Genomic DNA, 21,919 nt, shown 5'->3' with positions numbered 1-21,919 from the left:
GATGGTGAAAACAAAAGAGGAGGAATGATGAAGCGGCCGAATCATTTCTGTCTGCTGGTCGTGAAGAAGTCATCTGATCCCACCACAGATATGAGCTTGCAGTACGTACTCGATGGGGTGAACCAATATCTCTCGTCCTCCTCGGTCGACTTGCTTCTGTTTTGTTGGTGAATTGTCCTGGGTCCTGACGTAGACGTGCATGCAACGGCCCGCGCCCGAAAAAGAATCCCACCTGCATTTCTGTGGTAGCCTCCTTCATAACAGGGAGGAGTGGAACAACTGACTGAAGCGTAACGCAAAAAGGGCACCCATTCCTCCTCGAACCATGACGAGTCCCACGGCCCAAAAAAGAGAGTGCCCATGGTTGGATTCGATCTCAGTATCGGTATCGACGACGGAATTGTACCTTGGCCTTAGGGAACGTAGGAGTAGGAGCGGAGCGAGGAAAGGAAGAGCTAGACGACTAGTCCTCCTCAATCTCTCCCTCTTCGCTGCCCGAGTGAACACCAGCCTCATCCTTGGGTGGCGGTTGGGATGGGGGAGTTACTTTGGGGGGTTGGCCTTCACGTGTCGGGGTACGCTCACGAGGTGACTTTTCTCTTCTTAGGCGCTACAATTGTGGGTTAGCATGAGTTTCATAGAGGTGTGAGAGAGAAAGAATGGGGCCTGGTAGATTTCTTACCTTGGAATCTCGACGCTCCTCGTCTTCATCGGCACGGCGGCGGCGGGTTGACGGGCGCTCGTCTCCATACGGAAGTTCGTCGTACGAACCACCCCGCTCTGTTCGGCGTCGGTACACTCTCTCGCGCTCTTCATCGCGACTCTTGCGGTCACGGTCATAGTACGAGTCGTCGTCCCGGCGAGATCGGCCATGTCGGTCATGATCCCGCTCACGGTCCCGATCTCGGTCTCGGTCTCGTTCGCGGTCTCTATCACGCTCCCGCTCCCGCTCCCGGTCACGATCTCGATCGCGATCTCGGTCGCGTTCACGTTCACGTTCACGGTCGCGATCCCGGTCTCTGTCTCGCTCGCGCTCTCGATCCCTATCCTTATCTCGTTCTCGGTCACGGTCGCGGTCACGACGCAGGCCAGGGGATGCCCGCCTCTCGGACGCCAACACGCTTTCAGCAAGGGTTGCCTTACGATGATTCCTTTCACGCTCTGCAATTGCCTTGCGGCGGTCCGCTTCATAAGCGTCAGCTTCTGGGGAGCGACTTCGTCGGGAACCCCTTCCGCTGCCTCGGTGAGACCTATCGCCTCGAGATCTATCCCTCTCTCGGTACACTTCTCGGTCAATCGAGCCACGGTCTCGGCGCCGATGGCGATCCCGTTCAGCATCTTCCTCTCTCTCCCGCAACCGTCGGATGAACTTGTCGAAGACGGCTCGCCGGGCATCCTCAGACGTGATGGCTTGGAAGTCATCACTTCGGGCAAGCCGTGAACGAGCTTTCTCGTAAGTATCCTGAACTGTGAGAGGTGGGTCTAGATGCTTCATATAGGATCTCAAGTTCTCAGCCGCTCGTCGCTGTTGCCGTTCTGCATGGCGATCATCGTCAGACCGCTTCGAGGACTTTTCCTGAATCTATAATTTGTGTTGTTAGTAAAATTCAACTTTCGTATACGAGACCAGAGGCGGGGAAATGGGAATTTAGGGCATACCCTTTCGAAGATAAGACGTAGAAGGTCGGGTTCAATGTTAGCAGTACGTCGGTCATCCTTAACAACTGACAGAAATTCGTCAAACGTAGTCTTCTGGGAAACTTCAAACCGCTTGTCCTGTTGCCGAAATGATGGTCAGTCATTGCTCCTCTGAGGAACAGCGGTATTAGATCAAGGGAAAAAAAAACACTTACATCAAGCACGTCTAAGACTTCGTTCCTAGTACCTCGGAGACCACGCTCCTCTTCTTCAACGACATCCCAAAAGAGCTCCTGGGGAGTAGAGCCCGATTGACCGGCCATCGCAATGTACCGTTCGTCATTCTCAAGCAGAGGGTGAATCTGGCGCCACTTGGTTCCAGCATTAATCTTGCCGGCACGACGAAGCTCAGAGAGCAGCGCGTTGAAGGCATCGCGGTTTTGGCGTTCTCTCCGATACTTCTTGTTCTTCTGTTCCTGCTTGGAGTCATTGAAGGCACGTTCAAGAGCCTTCATGTGGTTTTGGAACGCAGTCAAGATGTCAAACTTGCTCAGAGCCTTGTACTTCTCATCATTCTGGAAGGGCTGGGTGGACGAAATGATACCTTGAGCGTCGGACCATCGCGTATACGGCTCGAGGTTAAGCTTCGAGAGTAGATCGATCAAGCCAGACATGGCATCTTTGCGCATGGCAGCCTGGCGCTCAACATGTTCTTGCTTCAAACCAAGGATGTACTCTTGGAAAAGCTGGCGCCGCTCATTCTCGTTATCGGTGGAGCGGAAGAGGGTCTCGCCTTCGATCATAGGCCGCGCCGTCTTCCAGCGGGTATAATACTTGATCTCGGGATGGCGCTTCAGCATAGTTTCGAAATCAGCACGCAGCTTAGCAAGCCTTTCCTTTGCACGTTCCTTGTCCTGGGTTATCATGTCTCGGCAGAACTTCTCGAAGACATCCTTTCTCTCTCTCGGGTCCTTTATCGCGCGGTGTTGGGGGTCTTTGACGGTAACGCGAACGGTCTGTTCCCAGGTCCAATCGGGCTGGACGCCGCAACGTCGAAGCATCTTGATGAAGGCAGCCTCTGCCTCCTCGGGGGTCGCATATTCGGGGTCGGTGCTAGCGGGGACAAAAAAAGCCTGCGATTGTGAGTCATGGCCATAGGACAACTGGCGAGATTCTCTACCATGGTCTCGATAATCGCGCGAATAATCATGGCCACCTGGACCAGGGTGGGGGGTTCCAGGTCTATTGGCTTGGGTTAGTGGCTCAGTGAAGGAAAGTAGTTTGAGAGAAGAAACATACGTCGGCGTAGACTCGCTGCTGATTCCAAGAGCCTGTCTATAGGCATCTGGTATTTCCCAGGAGCTCTGCTTCGTCTCCGTGTTATACCAGTATTTGCGCCCACCTTCAGCCGTATACTCTTTCCAAGGTTGATTCGCTAGGGCGCGCTGCCGGGTACGAGACGTGTTAGCGACAAAACCATCCATATTCATCAGTTGTTCAAAGAATAGCTTACCTCCGCAGGAGTCATGAGGTCCTCGGGCTTCGTCCATTGTGTCACTTTCGTAATGGTATTGTAGAAGTAGAGTCGGCCGTCGGGCGTGCGATGAGTCTGCCAGGCCTGGGGCGGCTGGCCGAAAGGGGGGGTAGCGCCGTTCATTGCTGTGTGTTCGCGCGCAAGAGCACGACAAATCAACAGAAGCTTGATGGGCAGGCTAGGAAAGCTCAACCAGACGATGGGTTTGAGTGCAAGCTCAAGGTCAAGTTGATTCGAGATTGACAAGGGTGATCATGTTGGGAGGCGCAAATGGAAGGATGGAAGGAAGAAAATAAATTCGAGGGTGTTTAGCCGACGATTACCCGTATCTGGCACAACACGACTGAGGCTAAATGTCGAACATCAAATGCAGTCATATTGGGGCTGGCCAGAGGTTGCATGGGCTTCCCCCACTAAAATTACAAAACGTTACACCGCCTAAAGAGAAGCTGGAAATGCTGGCTCATAGCCCAGTTGGCGTATCAAGGCGGATCATCAGTGAATTGAGTGAAGGAGCACCCGGTCCCTCTCATCAAGAGCTTCATCGATTGGTCTCACCCTGCACCAAACGCACCCCCCCTTACCGGAGGCGCATTATTTATAACTCAACGGGCTCCTCTTTTCTCTCATCTTCATATCGAAACAGTATATCTTCAAGTCGCCTTCGATGGCTGTTCCTGAAGATGACCTCCTCTCAGCGGGTGATTCCGACTCTGATACCCGCTTTGTTGAGCAGTCGCAACTTTCATACATAATCCCATTCGAGACCGATCTTACTCTCGAAGAACTGTTCAAGAACGTTGACTCCTCTGCTCCCATTCTTGACTCCATACCGCGGCGCAAGACGCTCTTCTTCGGTATCTCTCCCTCCACCTTGAGCCTCAGGGATGAATAAATGAAGCTCACTCAGGTGGACTAGATGAGACGGTTAACGTACTCCTGGTATTAAGAACGCCGTGGGCAGATGAAAGGATTTTGCGCTCTCACTTCTCCAGGCTCGTCATATCGCTAGAGACTCACATCATCAACACGGCGACGGCCGACCATGAGAGCCCCAGCCCTCCAGGACAGGATGTCATTTTCACGGGCACCGTGCAGGACATGGATGACCCCTTCATCGTTGTCGATGAGTCCGACACCGGCAGCGACGAGGATAGCGACGAGGACCAGCAACACGAGCAGCACATTTACGCCGTTTGGAAGATGGCCGTCTTTCTTGCCCGGCCTAGGTTACGTCTTCGACGCCCCGTGGCCGTGTTCCACGCCTCGGCGGGGTTGCAACCCGTAGATCAGGTCGAATCCGGAAGGGATAGTGGCTACTTACAAAGTGGAGTACCTTCGGGCCTGAACCTCCTCGAAGCGTTTGGCAGCGATCCGGCCCTAGAGGGAAGAACAAAGCCACGCCTCTCGGCTCTCCGGGTCTCTCGTGTGGCTCCTCTCACTGATCCCAAAGAGCTAACAAGGTCCATCAAGGCGCTTAAGGAATTAAAACTGGACATCACACCCGCAGTCCATTCTCGCGTTCGGATAGCGAGGCCGACGATGCAGCCCCCAAACTCAACGCTGATTGCTGTGTTAGAGGTGGACTTTGGGGGTAATACTCCCTGCGACATTACCATCGATAAGATTACGCCGCATCTCAGGGGCGGCACCGTCGAGGATCTCAACGATCAACCAGGCTCGGAACTGCTCCCCATGACATGTGCCGCCCACGACCACGCCACCTTCCTTTACTCCCTCCTCCCCTCCGACCTCGACGACATCGTCAAGAACCCCATACGAGACCTCGACATCACCATCGAGGCCACCGCAAACCTCGCCCCCAAATGCACTCCGAAACTGAACCTCTCATGGACAACACCTCTCGACTTCACCATCCCCGTCAACCCCGGCTTCGGCCCCGCCATGCAACCCATCCAACGCTCCCACCGGCCCTCCCAGCTCTCCATCGGCGGCGGCGAGTCCTCCTTCACGGCCCCTTCCGTCAGCCGGCCCGATGCCCTCCCGACCCTCGAGGCCGCTACCACACGTACCGAGACGACCATCCCCGATCTTGGCATCACCATCACGTTTAGCGCACCCTCCGACCCCATCTACCCCGGCGACGTCTTCTCGTGGACGGTATACGTCGTCAACCGTACCTCTAATAGGAACTCTGCCTCCCCGCGCAAGCTTGCCATTGTTGCCCTGCCGAAACGTCGGAGGGTAGACCACCATCGCGTCCTTCGGCCCCCCTCCGTCAGCCATCCAAGACCAGCCTCCATCGCCAACGCCGCCTCGACTGCGACATCGAACCCCGATAGTGCCGAACAGGTCGCCGACGCGGTTCTAGACGAGAACATCGTTCACGCCATGCATAAGAACTCCACTCTCGATGCGCCCGACGTCGTGTGTCTCAGCTCGGACGTCAGGGTTGGGCCTCTAGCGGCGGGTACCTGCCACGTCGCTGAGCTCAAGTTTATGGCGTTGCGCGAGGGTGTCCTCGGCGTCGAGGCGGTGAGGGTCGTGGACTTGGGGTCGCAGGAACACGTTGATGTTAGAGAGCTGCCGATCATTGTCGTGGGAAAGAGTCCATGAAGGGCCAGGAATTCTGTAGGGTTCTAGATGTCGTCATGACTTAACTTATGCTAATATCTTGGGTATCGTTCACATCCGTTCCCGTACTTTACGGAATCTGCGATGCGTTGGAATACATCCGCAATTAAAGCTTGAGTTTGCGTACGGGAAAATTTATGCATTGATGTGTAAACCCATCTCTAAGTGCCAAACGCCAGTAGTATGCTTGAATGCCACGATGCAATCCTTGAGCCCGAAGAGGAAAGGGGAAAAAACAACAACAGCAATGCCATGCCACGCACTTAACTCCCGTATATCCCGTCCACGGAACCCCGTATACGACACTCAACTTCCCGTCATATAAAACATCAAAAAATCCCAAACTAATGACAAACGCTTCATAAGTCGTCAAACTCATTATCCCACCCCAACTTCTCATAAACAGACACCTTCTTCTTCTCCGCTACAACAGACGTCTCCGCCATCCTCTCTTCGGAGGCTGCTGGGGCCGTCTGCTTGGGTTTCACAGGTGTACGAAAAAGATCCTTCAGGCTCCGGACACCACTTATATCTGCGGAGCGCGATGCTCCGCTCCTCGGAACGGCCAGATACTGACTCGGGGGCGCCTTCCTGGCCATCAGCGGTGAGGACGGCAGCATAATTTCATCGGCAGGTAGCGATTCCTCCTCAGGGAGTGAAGCCGGTTTCACGCTCGACCGTACGGGAGTCGCGGCGATCGTGCTAGTCCGCGCCGGGGTGGCGTCGATCCTGTCCACCACGGATCTACGCGCGGGTGTCGAGGTGATAACGTCGAACGCTGGGGATGCACTACTCTGCAACGCGTCCCTGAAGCCCTTTCTCGGCGCCGTGGCTGGGATGACAGACCCATTCGACGACGGGGGAGGTTCGTGAGCACCAAGACGGGGAAGAGGCCATGCGACCGGAGCCGGTTGGGAGTGACCGGCCATCGGGTCGCGGTATCGGTTGTGCAGCGGCGTGGCCTTGATTTTAATTTGTTCACTTGGCGTGTGTCGCACAGGTTTCCTTGATTCTGTTCAAGGGAAGTATTAGTATTTGCTTCCATTAGGAATTCATCTAGACAGGGACAAAACTCACTTCGTATCTGAGACAGGCTTCCCGACACCCTCTTTTCAGCCGCCTCCACCATCGACGCGCCAGCAAGCTGCCGATTGGGCTTTCTCAAGGCAGCAATGGCGTCCTGAAGCTCCGCCTCAACCATTGCCTTCTTCTTCACCCTGGGGTCGTCGCCGGAAATACTATTACTGCGAGACAAAGAACCCGCCGTGGCAGACTTGAGAAGTCCGCAGTCCGCTCTCATTCGTGGAATGCTCATCAAAGAGAGGGAGTCACTATTTTCCCTCTTCAGACCCGGAATGGCCGTTTCGGTGGCGGAGAGCAAGGCCGCGACGGCTTTGCTAGGACCCCTCGACATACTACGTCGATCACGCTGCAGCTTATCATTAGAGAAGGCGCGCTGTAAGGACTTGCCGTCCCTCGCTAATAGAGGTCGTTTAGCAACAGCTCCGGGCTTCGGCTGCTTGGTGGTAACGGTTTTGGGTTTCGCCGGTTTCATCGTCTTTGGGGGGGAGGCGCGCAAGACGGGTCCGCCCAACTTTCTGTTGAGGGAATCGCAAAGGTCCGGTAACCGGGCCGAGAAGCTATACCAAGTCAGTTGACTGGGGTATTCACTAGAAAATCCGTCGCGGACCAACTCACAATGGCATGATGATATCAACACAAAAGTCCCTCAGTGGCTCTGAGGACGCCTTCTGTATCCTCTGACCATCCCTGATCTGGTCAGGGAGTTGAGCGTCTTGCAGCAAACGTATCTCATCAGATGCAGTGGACTGCCAGATACACAGCAAATCGGCATGCATATCAGCTAGGTCAGGGAGACTCTGCTCTTTCGATTTCTTCTTCTTTGGCTCCTCCGTTTCAATGGATGGCTGAACACCCGGTAGCTGCGTGTCGGCGGCGTTCTCCGTCGCTACCAGGGGCTCCAAGGCAAGAATTTCGAGGATGAGAATCAGCTGCAACTGCGTCTCTCGCGATCGGAGAAGAGCGATGTACGACTTAATATGGGACTCCGTAACGCTTGCTTCACCTTCGGTCAGTTCCGGCTTATTTGACATCCACCAGGCCCGTATACTCTCGTCCTCTTCGGGGTAGAGGCCATTTCGTCCTAGTTTCATTTTCCGCGATTTTCGTTTCTTTGGTCGTTCATCTCCCGAGGTATCAACGCGCGTCTTCATTTCTTTGATGAGGGTGGGTATCGTCTCTTGGTACTTCTTATTCATCTGTCGTAATGGGATAACAAGGCCTCTTAAAAACTCTACTAGGTCGCCCATGTTGAGGCTGATGTCACTTTCAAGATGGAACGCAGCACGCGCGCGGGATAGAGGGCCTTTCGGAAAATACGCCAAGGAACCCTATATTGTTGTGAGTTGCTGTTCCTACTACTCACTGGAAACTTAGCGGGGGGGTTACCTTGGACCGATACAGAGCATCAAAATATTGCGTTCGAATCTTTTCAAGGAGCTCATCCCCAGAAGGCGGAGGGGGTAAAGCACACGGCTGGGACGGTGGTAGCTGAGGCGGCTGAGAGGTCGGCGGAGGTTCCTGGGAAGAGGCTGGCTTTTGCGTATCTGTCGGATCAGAAGGACTTGCCTCGCCGGCGTCCGTGGAGGTTATTGGTGGCGTGTTGGCACAATCGCCCAGGGACGGTAACGTAGAAACGGATTGCGTACGCGATTTCCTCCGGACAACAGACTGAAGTGCCTCAATGGCCATTCTCTTTTCCTTGTTTGCTTTATGCAAGCTCGGGGTTGTAAGTGCTACGGCCGCCGGCGCCGTGGCTTCCCGCTGACTCTGAGCTAGAGACAGCAGTTGCTGGCAAGCAAGCGTTGCCTTGGAGCTCAACTGGTTCAACTCGACCCATGATCCCAGCTTACACGCAGTATATAGACTTTTTTCGAATCCTTCTATAGCAAAAAGAGAACCGTTCGTGTCTAATCGGGCGATCAGGAGATGGGGACCGGCGCCGCGTCGGTTTTCTAGATCGAGGATACGGACGTGGGACTCGTAGAATCGGCTCGGAGTAAGGTCACCAGTCGGAGATAGAAGGTCGAGGTAGGAAAGAGGCAAGTAGCCTCGGGGGATTATCATCAGAGGTTGGAGGACAACGGGCTTGGTAAGGATTTTGGGAGGATGTGGCTGGGGGGATCACACGTTAGCACGAGGCATGACGAGACACAGGTCCCCAGGTAACATAACACCAACCTTGAGAACAATAGTGGGTTTAAGAAGTTCTTCCAAGGCACTTGAGTCTCGTTTTCTCTTGCGAGAGCTAGTAATATCGCGGTTGGAGTCATGGTTTAGCGAGGTATCAGAAGTTGGCGTTAAGATTCCCGACTGAATACGCGACGCGTCTGATGAAGGAACAGATCTAGACGAACGCATTGCAAATGCGTATGGGAAGCCGCATCCATATGCATGGGGAGGAGTGCAAGATATTTCGCCGGAGACTTTGTAGGTTCTAGATGCTCCCGAGAGTGAGGGGAGTTGAGTAAATAATAACACTACATTGATTGATGTACGATCCAGGTCTTGTCTTGTGCTATTTCTGGTCCAGAATCCTGGCAATTTTCGAGGCGTGTAATTGACGTGACGGAACACGCCAGGCCTTAACGCGTGCCAGCAGAGGTTTAACCCCGCTGGAACGGCAAGATTAGAACTAAAATTAGTACCGAAGTACATGGTTACTTGACGGAAAACCTGTCCCATTGTCCGTTTTGTTGTGCATGGCCCGTCCTTGGCTGAATAAGCATCAATGAATTTGATTGATGCGCCATCAAATCATTAAGTCAAGACCCTAGCCAACCGGCCAACCCTCCAACCGGCCACTTTTGCTTTTAAGCGTAATTTTGCACAATCCATATGGTATACAGAAATACAGATTGCATAATTATCCTGCAAAACAGAATTGGCCGGCCGGAGGGTTGGCCGGTTTGCAGGGGTTTTGACTTAATTGGGAAAAGATAAATCGTCACCCAGACTTTTTAGCCTTGCCAGCGCAACACCCCCGAAGGCCATCCCACGACGACAATGGCTAGCCACCTAACCCGCCCCGTGAGGCGATTATTCGCCCTGCCATCGAGGCATCTTCGAGCCCCAGCCCAACGGCGATGGGCCCAGGTGCACGACGTCAGATTCCTCGCAACAGCGGAACCTCCCCGAGCCGTCCTGGAGAGGTATCGCGAGAAGCTCGACCAGAAGGCCAAAGAGCAAGGGCTCAACAGCCTTGACGAGCTCAAGACAGCATACTCCGACAAGATCGCCGACCTGCGGCAAAGGGACGCCGTCGCCGATGCACTAACCCCTCCGCGGGCACCAGAGGAATCTTCAACTCAGTCCTCGACGACGCCCGCGTCCACCCCGACAAGCAGCGCTTCAAGGTCCCTTTCAAAATCCTCCTCATCCACCGTGAAACCCCTCTCCGCCATCCTAGACCTCGACAAAGCCCGCACCCTCCCTGACAAGGAACTCACAGCCATCTGGCGCCTCCGCCACGCGAACGACCCTCTCACCCTCTGCGCAACGATTCCCGGCGCGACCTACGCGGCCATGGAAGCCACGGCCCGCTCAACGCCCCAATTCGTCCTCCCGGTTCCTCATCCCGAACAAGGGGCTGAAATCCACTTCCTAGAGTGGACCTTCGATGCCGAGTCGGGCACGAGCACGGTGCTTTTCACGCAACTAGCCGAGTACAAGGCCCGCGGCGAGTTCGCACAGCCGCACACGACCATCACGCACCACAAGGACTTCCTCGACGAGCGCGGCCTTGTGCTTATGCAGGGACAGGTTGTAGAGAACAGGGGCGCCAAGGTGGAGGATGCCAGGTTCTTGGTGCTTTGTCTGCAGAAATTCTACGGCGCGTGGCAAGAGACTGGGCAGGATCGCGTGGAGAGGAAGCAACTTTTGGACTGGTTCGCCAAGGGGGACTCGAGGTTTACGATTGATAAACTTTTGGAGGAAACGGAGAGGCTGGTGTGAGACGATGGCGCTTGGCTATTCGGGTGTGATGTAACTGTACGTGTACACTACATATGATGTCACATAAAAGGGATATGAAAATAGAATAGAAATTTTGCATAAAGATACGAAGTCGAGGAGGCAATCATAGGATATATATGTATGAACGGTTCACGGGAACCTCGATAGTTGATCGGGATGTGGAGAAGTGGGCTGGTGTTCACAACAACCTTCATTCACCAATGTTGCCTCGTAGCTGTGATTTACAGCAACATCACACATCGATAACCTGGAACCCTTGTTGGAGCCTTTACTTCTCCATCAGCTTCAAACGGCCGTCCCTGGCGATTTATCTAACTCGCATATATTGGCGGGGCACCCCCATCAGTGTGGTTCGATCAAGGGATCCCCGCCCAAGCATTGGGAGTCGAGAATCGGGCTCCTGGGAGAATACGGAGAATTCATTCGTTCCAAGTCGGGACTATGTCCGCAATAAGGTCAAAGCTTCGTCGTACTCCCGCCCTCATTTTCGGCGTAGCGCAGACAACGATTGTACGAAGGCGTTTGCTTCTGAGGAGATTCTGAGAAGATTGATCCAACACCAGAAACCCCACCGCGCCATTATACGAACAATAAAAGTACCACACACAAACACACCTCTCCATCGCGACTCGCAATTTCACCTCACCCAGCCTCAAAAGATAATGGAACCCACACCGAAAGCAAGGGGACCAGACTCGATGCAGTAAAGAGGTGTGGCCAACCACACCACAATGCGCCGCTTAGTGCCCCCTCCAAGCCACTGCAAGCACATGAAATCATCGGAGAACTACCCCAACACAGTAAGATTGCTGACCCACCACGGAGGTGCCAAGGGCTGGACCGAGGAACCTATCCAAACCCCAGCTTTTTCCCCGGATCTTCTCCAGGTTTCCCCTTGCCCAGATATATTTGGGGAGAAGAGAATCCCATCGTAGAAACTTCAAATTTCATTCTTTGTTTTCGCCTCCAAAATCGCGTGTCACCTGCATCTCGACGTAATTTCATCGGGCCGTAGTCTATCTATCTGAACCTGTTGTGGGAGCTCTTTTGGTGTTAGCCAACGCTTGCTGTCCAGCCTCGCATCTCGCCACTCCTTCGCGTCGCGCCAAGCTCCTTCAGCGCCCGAACCATGGCCCATACTTCTCCCTACCCCGATGTGGTTCTTCCACAGACCGATCTGTGGAGCTATCTCTATGAGCGCCCGGATGTCCCGTTCGGCCCCGACCATGGTGAATATTCCATTCACTCCGTCTCACTCTTCTCCGATCGCAATACTACGGACCGAGACTAACAAGTAGGAAAACTACAGAGCTCTTGGTTGAGAGCGAAACCGGGCGATCCTATACCTTCGCCCAAATCAAAGCTCAGAGCGCCGAGTTCGGCAAGGGCCTCAAGAGCCAATGGAATTGGAACAAGGGAGATGTTCTTGCTCTGTACACGCCGAATTCCATCGACGTGCCCGTCCTCATGCTCGGCACTCTCTGGGCAGGCGGCATCGTCTCCCCCGCAAACCCTCTGTACACCGTCGGTGAGCTGACCCATCAGCTGAAAGATGCCGGTGCGTCCGCCATCGCCACCCAGCTTCCTATGCTGCCTATCGCTCGCCAGGCCGCTGCGAATGCTGGCATCCCGGAGAGCCGCATCATCCTCCTCGGGGATAAGCGTGATGAGACCGGGAAGGTTAGGCACTGGACGGAGATCACGAACCAGAATCGCATCTTTACGCCGAAGAAGACCAAAGTAGACCACACAAAGGACATTGCCTTTATCGTGTATAGCTCGGTATGTACACTCAGGACTTCATTTTGGCCCGAGCCCCGGCCTCGTTTCTTGCCTTCTCTTTCTCTTCTTTCATTTCGGTTGTGGGACACACTAACTCGGACATGTAGGGAACTACAGGTCTACCCAAAGGGGTCTTGTTGACTCATCACAATGTCGTCGCGAACATGGCGCAGATAAGGAACTTCGACTTCAAGTACCTCAACTGGGATAAGGATGTTCAGCTTGGCGTGCTGCCGTTCTTCCATATCTATGTGAGCTTACCCTTACCCAGAAACCGGTGGTTGGCTCGCTTCCCAAAGCTGGACTTGCTGACACCAATCAAAGGGTCTTGCCATCATTGTTCTAGGCGGTATGAACGCCGGCGTCAAGACCGTCGTCATGCCCAAGTTCGACTTAGAGAGGTTCTGCCAGCTTGTCCAAGAACACCAAGTATCGGTCACCTACGTGCCGCCACCAATCGTCCTTGCTCTCGCCAAACACCCCGTCGTATCGAAGTACGACCTTACCTCACTAAGGTTCCTCAACTCGGCCGCCGCGGCGTTGACTAAGGAGCTTGTTGAGGAGGTTTGGCAGCGACTTAAGATCCCTGTCAAGCAAGGGTATGGCCTTTCCGAGACGGGCCCGGCCGCCATTGTTCAGATGCTCGATGAATTCGGCAAGTTTGTCGGGTCCATTGGAAAGCTTCTTCCCAATATGACGGCGAAGATTATTGATGCCGATGGCAAGGAAGTCACAAAGGATGGTGAGGTAAGAGCTTACCGACGTTCTCATGCCCTTCCCAGTATTGGTGAGAAGGGCTTACATACTAACAATTTATGTCTTCGGTGATAGGTTGGAGAACTACTCCTTAAGGGCCCTAACGTATTCGGTGGCTACCTCAACCGGCCAGAAGAAAACAAGGGAGCATTTACCGAGGATGGATATTTCAGGACCGGCGATGTCGTCTACCGCGATAGCAGGGGCAACTATTACATAACCGACAGGGTCAAGGAGTTGATCAAGTTCAGTGAGTTTTGCTCCCCGTCCTGCATTTAGATGGTCTGGTACAATTCTGACTAGCCTTGTCACATAGACGGCTTCCAGGTTGCCCCCGCAGAGCTTGAGGGCATGCTCCTCGGTCGAGAGGACATCATCGACGCTTGCGTAATCGGCGTCTGGGATACACAGCGACAGACCGAAGTCCCAAGAGCATACGTCGTGATGAGGCCGGGCATCACGAAGGACGATGCTCTCGCCGAGGAGATCATCGAGTGGCTCGCTAAGCAGACGGCGCCGCACAAGAAGTTGAGAGGAGGAGTTCGGTTTATCGATGTCGTTCCTAAATCGGCGGCCGGCAAGATTCTCCGAAGGGTCTTGAAGGATCAGGCGAAGCAGGAAGAGCAGGCTGCTAAGGCTAAGTTGTAATGTGGTCCCGCCTTATTCGCACCAAGGGTACGTTCGACGAGTTGCGAAGACGAACTCAGCCGAGTGGATATAGATATGATCTCACGGGATTTGATCTGCAAGGGGAAAATCTATGAATCTATAATGGCTTGCGGATCCTAGAAATCTTGTTTTGGGAGGTGTGTAACCCTGCGAAGGAGGTTAAGCGTCAAGGTATTCTTCGAAATGCAAGACATTGGGAGGAGAGTTAAGACACAATGTTTAATATGGCACTCATAATTTGTATATATACATGGACATCCTAACGCTCTACTACGATGAGAGGTGTATCTACACTTAGTGGTGAACAGGCAGGATAAATCTGAGACCTGCTTGCCATAGCTCAAGGGTTGCTCTTGCCTTATCACAGACCATGCAGCACAGGTAGACTGCGTTTACGTATTATGCCTGGTCTTTTGCCAGGACGAAACTTCGGAGTTCCGATTGCTCGCTCATTCGGGCTGAGGAGGCATGAACGCCTTATGTCTGTCTTCCTCACCCTCTTGCTAGTTCATAGTGAGAGAGCCTCTCTTCCGTTTGATTGCTGAGACTTCTGGATCTCATTTGTATTCGGTGAGAATAGGGTGCATATTCATTCGCAGGTACATCGAAACGGAGCTGCAAGATACAACGAATGGAAGAAAATAATGCTCGAAAAATGACAAGACAAGAAAAAGAGAAAGAAACGAACAAGGAAAGGATATAAGCGAAGGGTGGGAAAAGTGTTGGTAGCAACTTGGTGAATGAAGAATTAACTCCGGGCTTCATGAATAAAATAAAAAAAAGAAACCTACCAGCAGCCAGGCGACTTGGAAAGATGAAGCTCCGAGATCGCCGAGCAATGAGCGGTAAGCAAGAAGAGAATATTATAAGGTCTACTCTACACATACGGACCAGCGAGGGGATCTCCGAGGAGTGAGAGAAGCGAGGAGGTCAATATCAACTGACTCGGGATAATCAGAGCCGGCGCAGACCGAGTCTCCCCAGTCGAGCAATTTGGGCTTTTCTGGGTCATGGCATCCACGTATGAAATCTAGTCATGAGGTCCATTCTGTCTCTGATTTGTCTGTGCGATGCGGCGGGCGCGGAGAGAGAGCTTCTGTCTGTTGAGCCAGCTTTCGTTCTCGGTAACCTTCCGTGCGTCGAATGCGACCCACTGGACGGGTAAAAGCGCCATCAGAGACAAATAGATGGACTCTGCTAATTCTGGCTTTGTATATTAGTGGATACATTTATTTGTTAATTTCATTCATTCATGGTTCCCGATGCTGGTCAGCTACAGTGGCAATCAGCTCTCAACACGCCTGGTACCACGTCACGAGAACAAGTAATGCTATCCCGAAGATCAGTGTGGGGCGAACAGGCAAAAGAAGAAGACTGGAAAGCGGTGTTGAGGCTCTACAAGTGGACGGAGAATGTGGAGGATGTCAGGGATCGAATTCGCCTCCTCTTCGGATTCACCGCGTTGAACAAGGGCCTGTCCTTGAGGAGACAGAGACGGGGGGGTTGATTGGTGCGTCAAACGACGATGGAACGAGTCCTGCGACGGCACAGTCCATGGTGATCCCCGATCTTCCAGCAGCAGGAAAAAAGTTGAGGAGAGAGAGCACAGGAGTAGTTGAAGAGTCATTGCTGATGTACCCACGCTAGCGTTGGAGTGAGGAAAAGGAAAGCTTATCAATGACTCTGACTCTGACTCTGCCATGACAAAAACTGATTTGTGGCCCGCACGTTGAAGGTCAAAGGCAAATGTGGGGTTGGCTTCGGACTTGAGATGGACGCATCCGACGAAGGGCCAGAGCGGAGAGTGTACATGCCATGGGGATGGGGGAAAAAAACCAATTGGTTCTATTGTCCGCTTCAACTAATGTTCCTTGATTCATATTACAAAGTAGGTTCGAGGTATGGGGGGCTCTGACCCGTGCCGAAGCAAACTTCGATTTTCGAGTACGAGCTCACATCGTCCACCTCAGACTGGCGCGCCTGGCTTCTGGTTGACAATGGTTTCCAGTGAGATTGTTGCTGATCCAGCTTGATAAAAGATACTGGTGCGGATGACGACAACGCGCAGGAAGTGGACGAAGGTGGAGATTGGATCCTTTAGGGTATCTTGGTTGAAACCCAAAAAGAGGCCATACAATATCTCGAAACAGTAAAGAGAATGGGCTCATTCATTCAGTATCGGCGAAGTGTTGAGGTAGTGGGTTCCGCTATGCTATTGTCGGTGATTATAAATTGATGTGAGATCAAGCAACTATTGCAGTTGTACTCGACAGGTACGAAGAGGTAAAGTTACCTGGTTTATCTTGAGCAGCCAGGCAAGAGGCTAAGGTACGTCAGTACCTGAAGCATAGTGTAGCATCAGCATTACGAGACGACTCTCAAGTCCCCACGCGCACCTAATGAGGTTTGCTATTGTACAAAACAGTTTCATTGTTATTGTCATGTCGGGCGACTGGCTAGGGCCCTTAAGTAAATTTGAGAATTCCTCCAGTGTCGTAACAATACACAAACAAATGTTGACTCACTGCTTTGAAATCCGAAGTGAGTCGAAAATCAGGAAGGGCAGGAATTGGCCAAATCTAGCCAGTATCTCCGACCCACTTCCGGATCGTCTGGCCTTTTTTTAGTGTGCCGGCTTCCCAACTTCCCAGCTTCCATCTCTATCGAGTAAGCCTGCCCACGGCCTTGGACCTGCAGTTTATTAGCGACAGTTTGTCTCGACAAAATCCTTTGTAAGCCAGTGACGGCGTCTAATCGCCCCAAGCCGGCAATCACTAAGCTGTTGGAATGCCCCTCCCTCTCAGTTCATACAATTGTAATATAAGTACTTCGTACCAGTCCAAAATATGCGAGGATGAAGTACACTACGTCACTACTGCCTGTCACTCCACAGCGGTGCATCCTAGCAGAGAGGACTTCGGGACACGGATGTTGAGAGCTTGCAGACCCAAGCTGCTCCCTACATGTTACTTAGTGTTGGGTTTTGCGGAGATACGGCGCAGATACGGCGTAGTAGCTGGGATAACTTGGAGCTACTTCGTATGGTTTCGCGGCTGGGGTTTGATAGTGCTCCCCACTCTTCAATGTTCTCCCCACCACCCACATCAGACACCTTTTTGCTCAAATCCCTTGCAACAATGATGCTACCTTCTTGGCTTGCCATTGCCTGCGAGCTGCCCACGGAGTTAACTGCTTCCTACGGTTCCGCGACCGGCTCCCTGTTCCTTGTGTGGGTGCGTTGTATCCGTGATGGAGGCAAAGTGCTGGTCAACTTCACTTCAACCTGTTGTATACTTCACTCCAATCTGCCATTGCTTATACACCATGTAGCTTGTCGCCTCTCTTCATGCGTCACATACCTTGTGGTCTCGGGCCAGGGCCTGATACCCTTACACTATTATTATGTTATTATTTTGGTTCATACAATGTTGGCTGCAGGTTGACCCCCGTGCCCATGTTTGCTGCTTGCAGCCCATGTCGGCCATCCGTAGTCCCTACTCTTTCTTGTTGTTGAGATGCTTGCACCTCCGTCCAATCCTAGCTGGACAAAGTACGAAGTACCCGTAGTCGTAGCTCTAGACGAATCCCAGTTCCTATCGGTGTTGCGTGAAGAAATTGCCCGCACCTGCTCCATCAATCATCGATGATGCATCATCATTCCTTCGAAGTTCGGGGACCACACTCGGAAAAATATAGAGCTCCCAAGTCTCCAAGCCTCCAGTCCAAGTCTAGGGCTGCACTTGCCTATAAAAATTCCAGAGCAAAAGAGAGCTAGGAACCCCCCCCCCCGGTCCGTTCCAAGACCCAAAGAGTCAAGACCGACCCAAGTTCCCAGTCCTGTCCAAGAGGAAGCTACCCCCGCCGTCCCGCCTTCCCCTCCTGCCCCTCTCTCCTCTCTTGTATCTCTTGTACCAAACTTCCTACCTTCGTGCTTTGTCTCTTCTTGTCTCGCCTGCTTCCGGGAGCTGCTTCATCATCACCGCCAATCCACAGCTGCTATCCAAAGCTCTGGCTGTTCTGATCTCCCTGCGTCGATCATAAAATTTGCCGCCATTGTGCTAAAACTACCAAAACCTCGAGTCTACCTGCCGAGTGACCTCAACTCCCAACTCCCCCAGGTGACCCCCCGAAATCTCTTGGACCTCTCCCACCTCCAACCTTCAACATTCCCCAACAACCCCCATCCCATTTTCCAATCCAGCAAAAAAATTCCAGTCGGCGCAATCGAAACCCTGAATCCAAAAAGCGAGAATCTGGCGAAGGTTCTGGTTGATTTTCTTTTTACGATTCTTCTTTTATAATCGCGGCATAGATTGCCCTCATCTTTTTTTTTTCTTGTACCTCGTTGATCACAGCTCTCACAAACCCTTCGAAGCACCTCCCCCTCCACTCTCTCCTACAGCCCTCCTATCCAAAATGGCCACTCGCGTTTCTGCCGCAAGGTAAGTTGCTTCGAGCCCCGCCAAAAATCGAGAAACGGCCCAATGCGTCTCTCAGGCTGGTTGCCGCCCGATTCCCCGTCTCCTCTACACGAGTTCCTCCTGGAGCTTCCAATCCCACGAACAACGGCCGGCGCCAATCGCCATCACGATAACGATGCTAACTGAGGTCATGGTACAGCTCAATGGAGCTGAGGGACAACACGGTAATCATTGTCCTCGGTGCTTCTGGTGATTTGGCAAAGAAGAAGACTGTAAGTAATAGCTGTCAACCTAGCTCCGAGCCGGATCCATTGCGCATTGCGCATTGCTTCACTCCTCTTGGCTCCCCTGATATGCAACCCTGTAAAATGATTAGTACCATCGCTAACAGCCATGCAAACAGTTTCCCGCCCTCTTTGGTCTTGTAAGCGCAACCCCCGTGAGCTCGGCGCATTGCGCTTCGTCTGTTACTGACTGCCACCGCCCGCCCGTAGTACCGCAACCAGTTCCTCCCCAAAGATATCAAGATCGTCGGATATGCGAGAACCAAGATGGACCATGAAGAATACCTTCGAAGGATCAAATCCTACATGAAGGTGCCCACCCAGGAGATCGAGCAGCAGCTTGAGGAATTCTGCAAGCTCTGCTCATATGTCTCTGGCCAGTACGACCAGGATGAAGCCTTCTACAACTTGACCGCGCACATTGAGGAATTAGAACGTGGAAAACCTGAAACGCACCGCCTCTTCTACATGGCTCTTCCACCCAGCGTCTTCACCGTCGTCTCTCAGCATCTCAAGAGGTGCTGCTACCCCAAGAAGGGCATCTGCCGAGTGATTGTAAGTGGGGATCTTCGGATGAGTCTGGGCTCTGTGGATGTATTCCCGCGCCCTGGAATCGGCCCCTCGATGCCTGAAATATTACCAATTCCGTCTCTCGGGCTATTTTCCGGGGCACTAGAACATAGCTAACATGGTTGCCACGTGGATTTAGGTCGAGAAACCTTTCGGAAAGGACTTAGCGAGCTCTCGAGAGCTTCAGGCCAACCTTGAGCCTGACTGGAAGGAGGATGAGCTCTTCCGAATTGACCACTACCTCGGAAAAGAGATGGTGAAAAACTTGCTGATTCTCCGATTCGGTAACGCCTTCTTCAACGCGACGTGGCACAGGCATCACATCGATAACGTTCAGATCACTTTCAAGGAGCCCTTCGGAACCGAGGGCCGCGGGGGATACTTTGACGAGTTCGGCATTATTCGAGACGTCATGCAGAACCACTTGCTCCAAGTCCTCACCCTCCTTGCCATGGAGAGGCCCATCTCCTTCTCCGCAGAGGATATCCGTGACGAGAAGGTGCGCGTTCTCCGCGCTATGCCCGCTATTGAACCTAAGAACGTCATTATCGGGCAGTACGGACGGTCCCTCGACGGCACCAAGCCTTCGTACAAGGAGGACGACACTGTGCCCCCCAATTCGAGGTGCCCCACCTTCTGCGCCCTCGTCGCCTACATCAAGAACGAGCGCTGGGACGGCGTTCCCTTCATTATGAAGGCTGGAAAAGCGCTCAACGAGCAGAAGACGGAGATTAGAATCCAGTTCAAGGATGTGACCTCTGGAATCTTTAAGGACATTCCTAGGAACGAACTCGTCATCCGTATCCAACCCAACGAGAGCGTATACCTGAAGATGAATTCGAAGCTGCCCGGCCTGAGCATGCAGACTGTCGTCACTGAGCTCGATCTCACGTACCGCCGACGATTCTCGGATCTCAAGATCCCCGAAGCCTATGAGTCGCTCATCCTTGATGCGTTGAAGGGTGATCACTCCAACTTTGTCCGAGACGACGAACTCGACGCAAGCTGGAGGATCTTTACCCCTCTGCTCCATTACCTTGACGACAACAAGGATATCATCCCCATGGAGTACCCATATGGTATGTTGTCACTTTTTGTGTGAAGCATTCCGATGATCTAGGAAAAGTTAATTTTGAGTATGCTGACATGTTTCCTCCCTTCTCCCCAGGCTCCCGAGGTCCCGCCGTCTTGGATGACTTCACCGCATCCTATGGTTATAAGTTTGCCGATGCTTCTGGCTACCAGTGGCCCACGACCTCTGCCATCACTGGACCCAACAAGTTGTAAGTGTAGTTACGAGTTGGTGGTTAACCAAAGGAGAGGCAGGAGGACAGGTGTGACTAACAATGGTACTGGTGTAGCTAACGGACCTTTCACCATTGAAGATAAATTTGCGATATTCGCACATACCATGACACAAGCAGTTGAGGCCTTCCCAAGCTGTGACGATGATGGGACGATATAGAAGAAGAGAACGAAAATGCACAATCGTACATGGATGGGACAGGAGGCTTTATGATTCTAGGAGCGCTGGGCTTTGGTTTTTTGTGAATATGTGTTGTCATTTCAAAAGCAATAAACTGTTAAAAAAATCAGAACCATTGTACTAATTTGTGAGATTGGTACTCCTTGTAAAGTTAATATGGTGCCTTTCTTTTTGGTTTTCCAGACGGGTTGTTGCAATAGACAAATGACTATGTATAGATGGCTCACTTACACTTTGGCGAAGCCCTTGACCATTCTCTCTAGGTCCTAGCCGCAACCATATCTCGAATCCCATCATCTCCTATTCGTCTCACCCAAGTGTTGAACGCTAGTGGACTTCAGCTGCTTCGCGGAGATGCCCCGAAGCCGGAATCTGGCGCGGTTCAAGGACGTGGAGGGGGCTCTCAGTTCCAAAGGTCTTTCCACGTCACGGTCGTAACTTGATCGGGGACGAGATAGCGACTCCCACGGGCTGAGAGACTTGAGCATCGGCACCGCGTCTCGGCTGGCCTTGGCAGGGGGCCCTTCTACATCTTTGGAAGGCAGAGAATTCCTCTTGAAGTACGAGGAACGGGACGATTCGACGGCCCTCGGGAGCCCTTGGAGTACGTACGTCCATTCTGGTCCCCCAACTTTCCGTGTCCCAAGTTTCTAGTATGGACAGATTTGGTTTGGCTTACGCCTTTTATTTGCTTCTGCTCAATAAGGGGGTTTGGAGGATAGCTGCTAGGCCTGGTGATGCTTTGGCGGTGGTGTAGTTCGAGAAGAGCCCAGTTGTCTTTTCTCTTTGGTGGATATGGAGGAGAACCACTTATCAATTGCGTTCGCCTCGACCGGGGGGACTGAGTGAGTGCTCAAGTTTGACGTCTTGACGAGACCTATGGCTCTTCACCTGAGGTATGCGCTACGTGTGTATGTGTTGGGTTCGGTTTCCCGACAGCCGTAGAATGAAGGAGGCCCAGAAAACCTCAACTCCGTTAGTTTTGTCCTTACGTGGGCCCGAGTAACTTGGAGCAGTGGGCTTTTAGTTATCGTCGCGGCCATCTTCTTTCTAGAGTCTCGTGGCATTAGTTCCGGCCTTGGAATCGAAGAAATGGACTATGATGGTATATAATGGATCTGCGTGACCG

General features: G+C 52.6%; 5 protein-coding genes and 1 pseudogene across 5 annotated transcripts; 4 read left to right on the top strand and 2 right to left on the bottom strand.

Moving 5' to 3' along the window:
• Positions 1 to 463: 463 nt before the first annotated feature.
• On the bottom strand, positions 464 to 3,295 carry SAPIO_CDS3688 (uncharacterized protein; the record flags this gene model as incomplete). The annotated part of the gene is made up of 6 exons (XM_016786437.1): positions 464 to 610; positions 683 to 1,582; positions 1,660 to 1,776; positions 1,854 to 2,880; positions 2,938 to 3,083; positions 3,152 to 3,295. 6 exons carry the CDS (start codon positions 3,293 to 3,295, stop codon positions 464 to 466), a joined length of 2,481 nt encoding a protein of 826 aa, XP_016644443.1.
• A 544-nt stretch (positions 3,296 to 3,839) lies between these two features.
• On the top strand, positions 3,840 to 5,749 carry SAPIO_CDS3687 (Uncharacterized protein; the record flags this gene model as incomplete). Its single annotated transcript, XM_016786436.1, has 2 exons — positions 3,840 to 4,029; positions 4,092 to 5,749. 2 exons carry the CDS (start codon positions 3,840 to 3,842, stop codon positions 5,747 to 5,749), a joined length of 1,848 nt encoding a protein of 615 aa, XP_016644442.1.
• Positions 5,750 to 6,126: 377 nt separating this feature from the next.
• SAPIO_CDS3686 (Uncharacterized protein) lies at positions 6,127 to 9,208 on the bottom strand (the record flags this gene model as incomplete). Its single annotated transcript, XM_016786435.1, has 5 exons — positions 6,127 to 6,779; positions 6,845 to 7,407; positions 7,466 to 8,178; positions 8,237 to 8,962; positions 9,029 to 9,208. The coding sequence occupies 5 exons, from the start codon at positions 9,206 to 9,208 to the stop codon at positions 6,127 to 6,129; spliced, it is 2,835 nt and encodes a 944-aa protein (XP_016644441.1).
• A 645-nt stretch (positions 9,209 to 9,853) lies between these two features.
• Positions 9,854 to 10,801, top strand: SAPIO_CDS3685 (annotated as a pseudogene; the record flags this gene model as incomplete).
• Positions 10,802 to 11,951: 1,150 nt separating this feature from the next.
• On the top strand, positions 11,952 to 14,008 carry SAPIO_CDS3684 (uncharacterized protein; the record flags this gene model as incomplete). Its single annotated transcript, XM_016786434.1, has 6 exons — positions 11,952 to 12,051; positions 12,132 to 12,604; positions 12,712 to 12,855; positions 12,929 to 13,351; positions 13,436 to 13,610; positions 13,677 to 14,008. 6 exons carry the CDS (start codon positions 11,952 to 11,954, stop codon positions 14,006 to 14,008), a joined length of 1,647 nt encoding a protein of 548 aa, XP_016644440.1.
• A 4,437-nt stretch (positions 14,009 to 18,445) lies between these two features.
• Positions 18,446 to 20,669, top strand: SAPIO_CDS3683 (uncharacterized protein; the record flags this gene model as incomplete). The annotated part of the gene is made up of 7 exons (XM_016786433.1): positions 18,446 to 18,471; positions 18,650 to 18,722; positions 18,854 to 18,874; positions 18,945 to 19,289; positions 19,444 to 20,383; positions 20,473 to 20,587; positions 20,666 to 20,669. The coding sequence occupies 7 exons, from the start codon at positions 18,446 to 18,448 to the stop codon at positions 20,667 to 20,669; spliced, it is 1,524 nt and encodes a 507-aa protein (XP_016644439.1).
• Positions 20,670 to 21,919: the final 1,250 nt, after the last annotated feature.

Source organism: Scedosporium apiospermum (genome assembly GCF_000732125.1).
Source record: "Scedosporium apiospermum strain IHEM 14462 chromosome Unknown SEQ_SAPIO_0088, whole genome shotgun sequence".
Taxonomy (NCBI): Eukaryota; Fungi; Ascomycota; class Sordariomycetes; order Microascales; family Microascaceae; genus Scedosporium; species Scedosporium apiospermum.
Note: the sequence above shows the minus strand (reverse complement) of the source record. Positions and strands in the feature narration are given on the sequence as shown.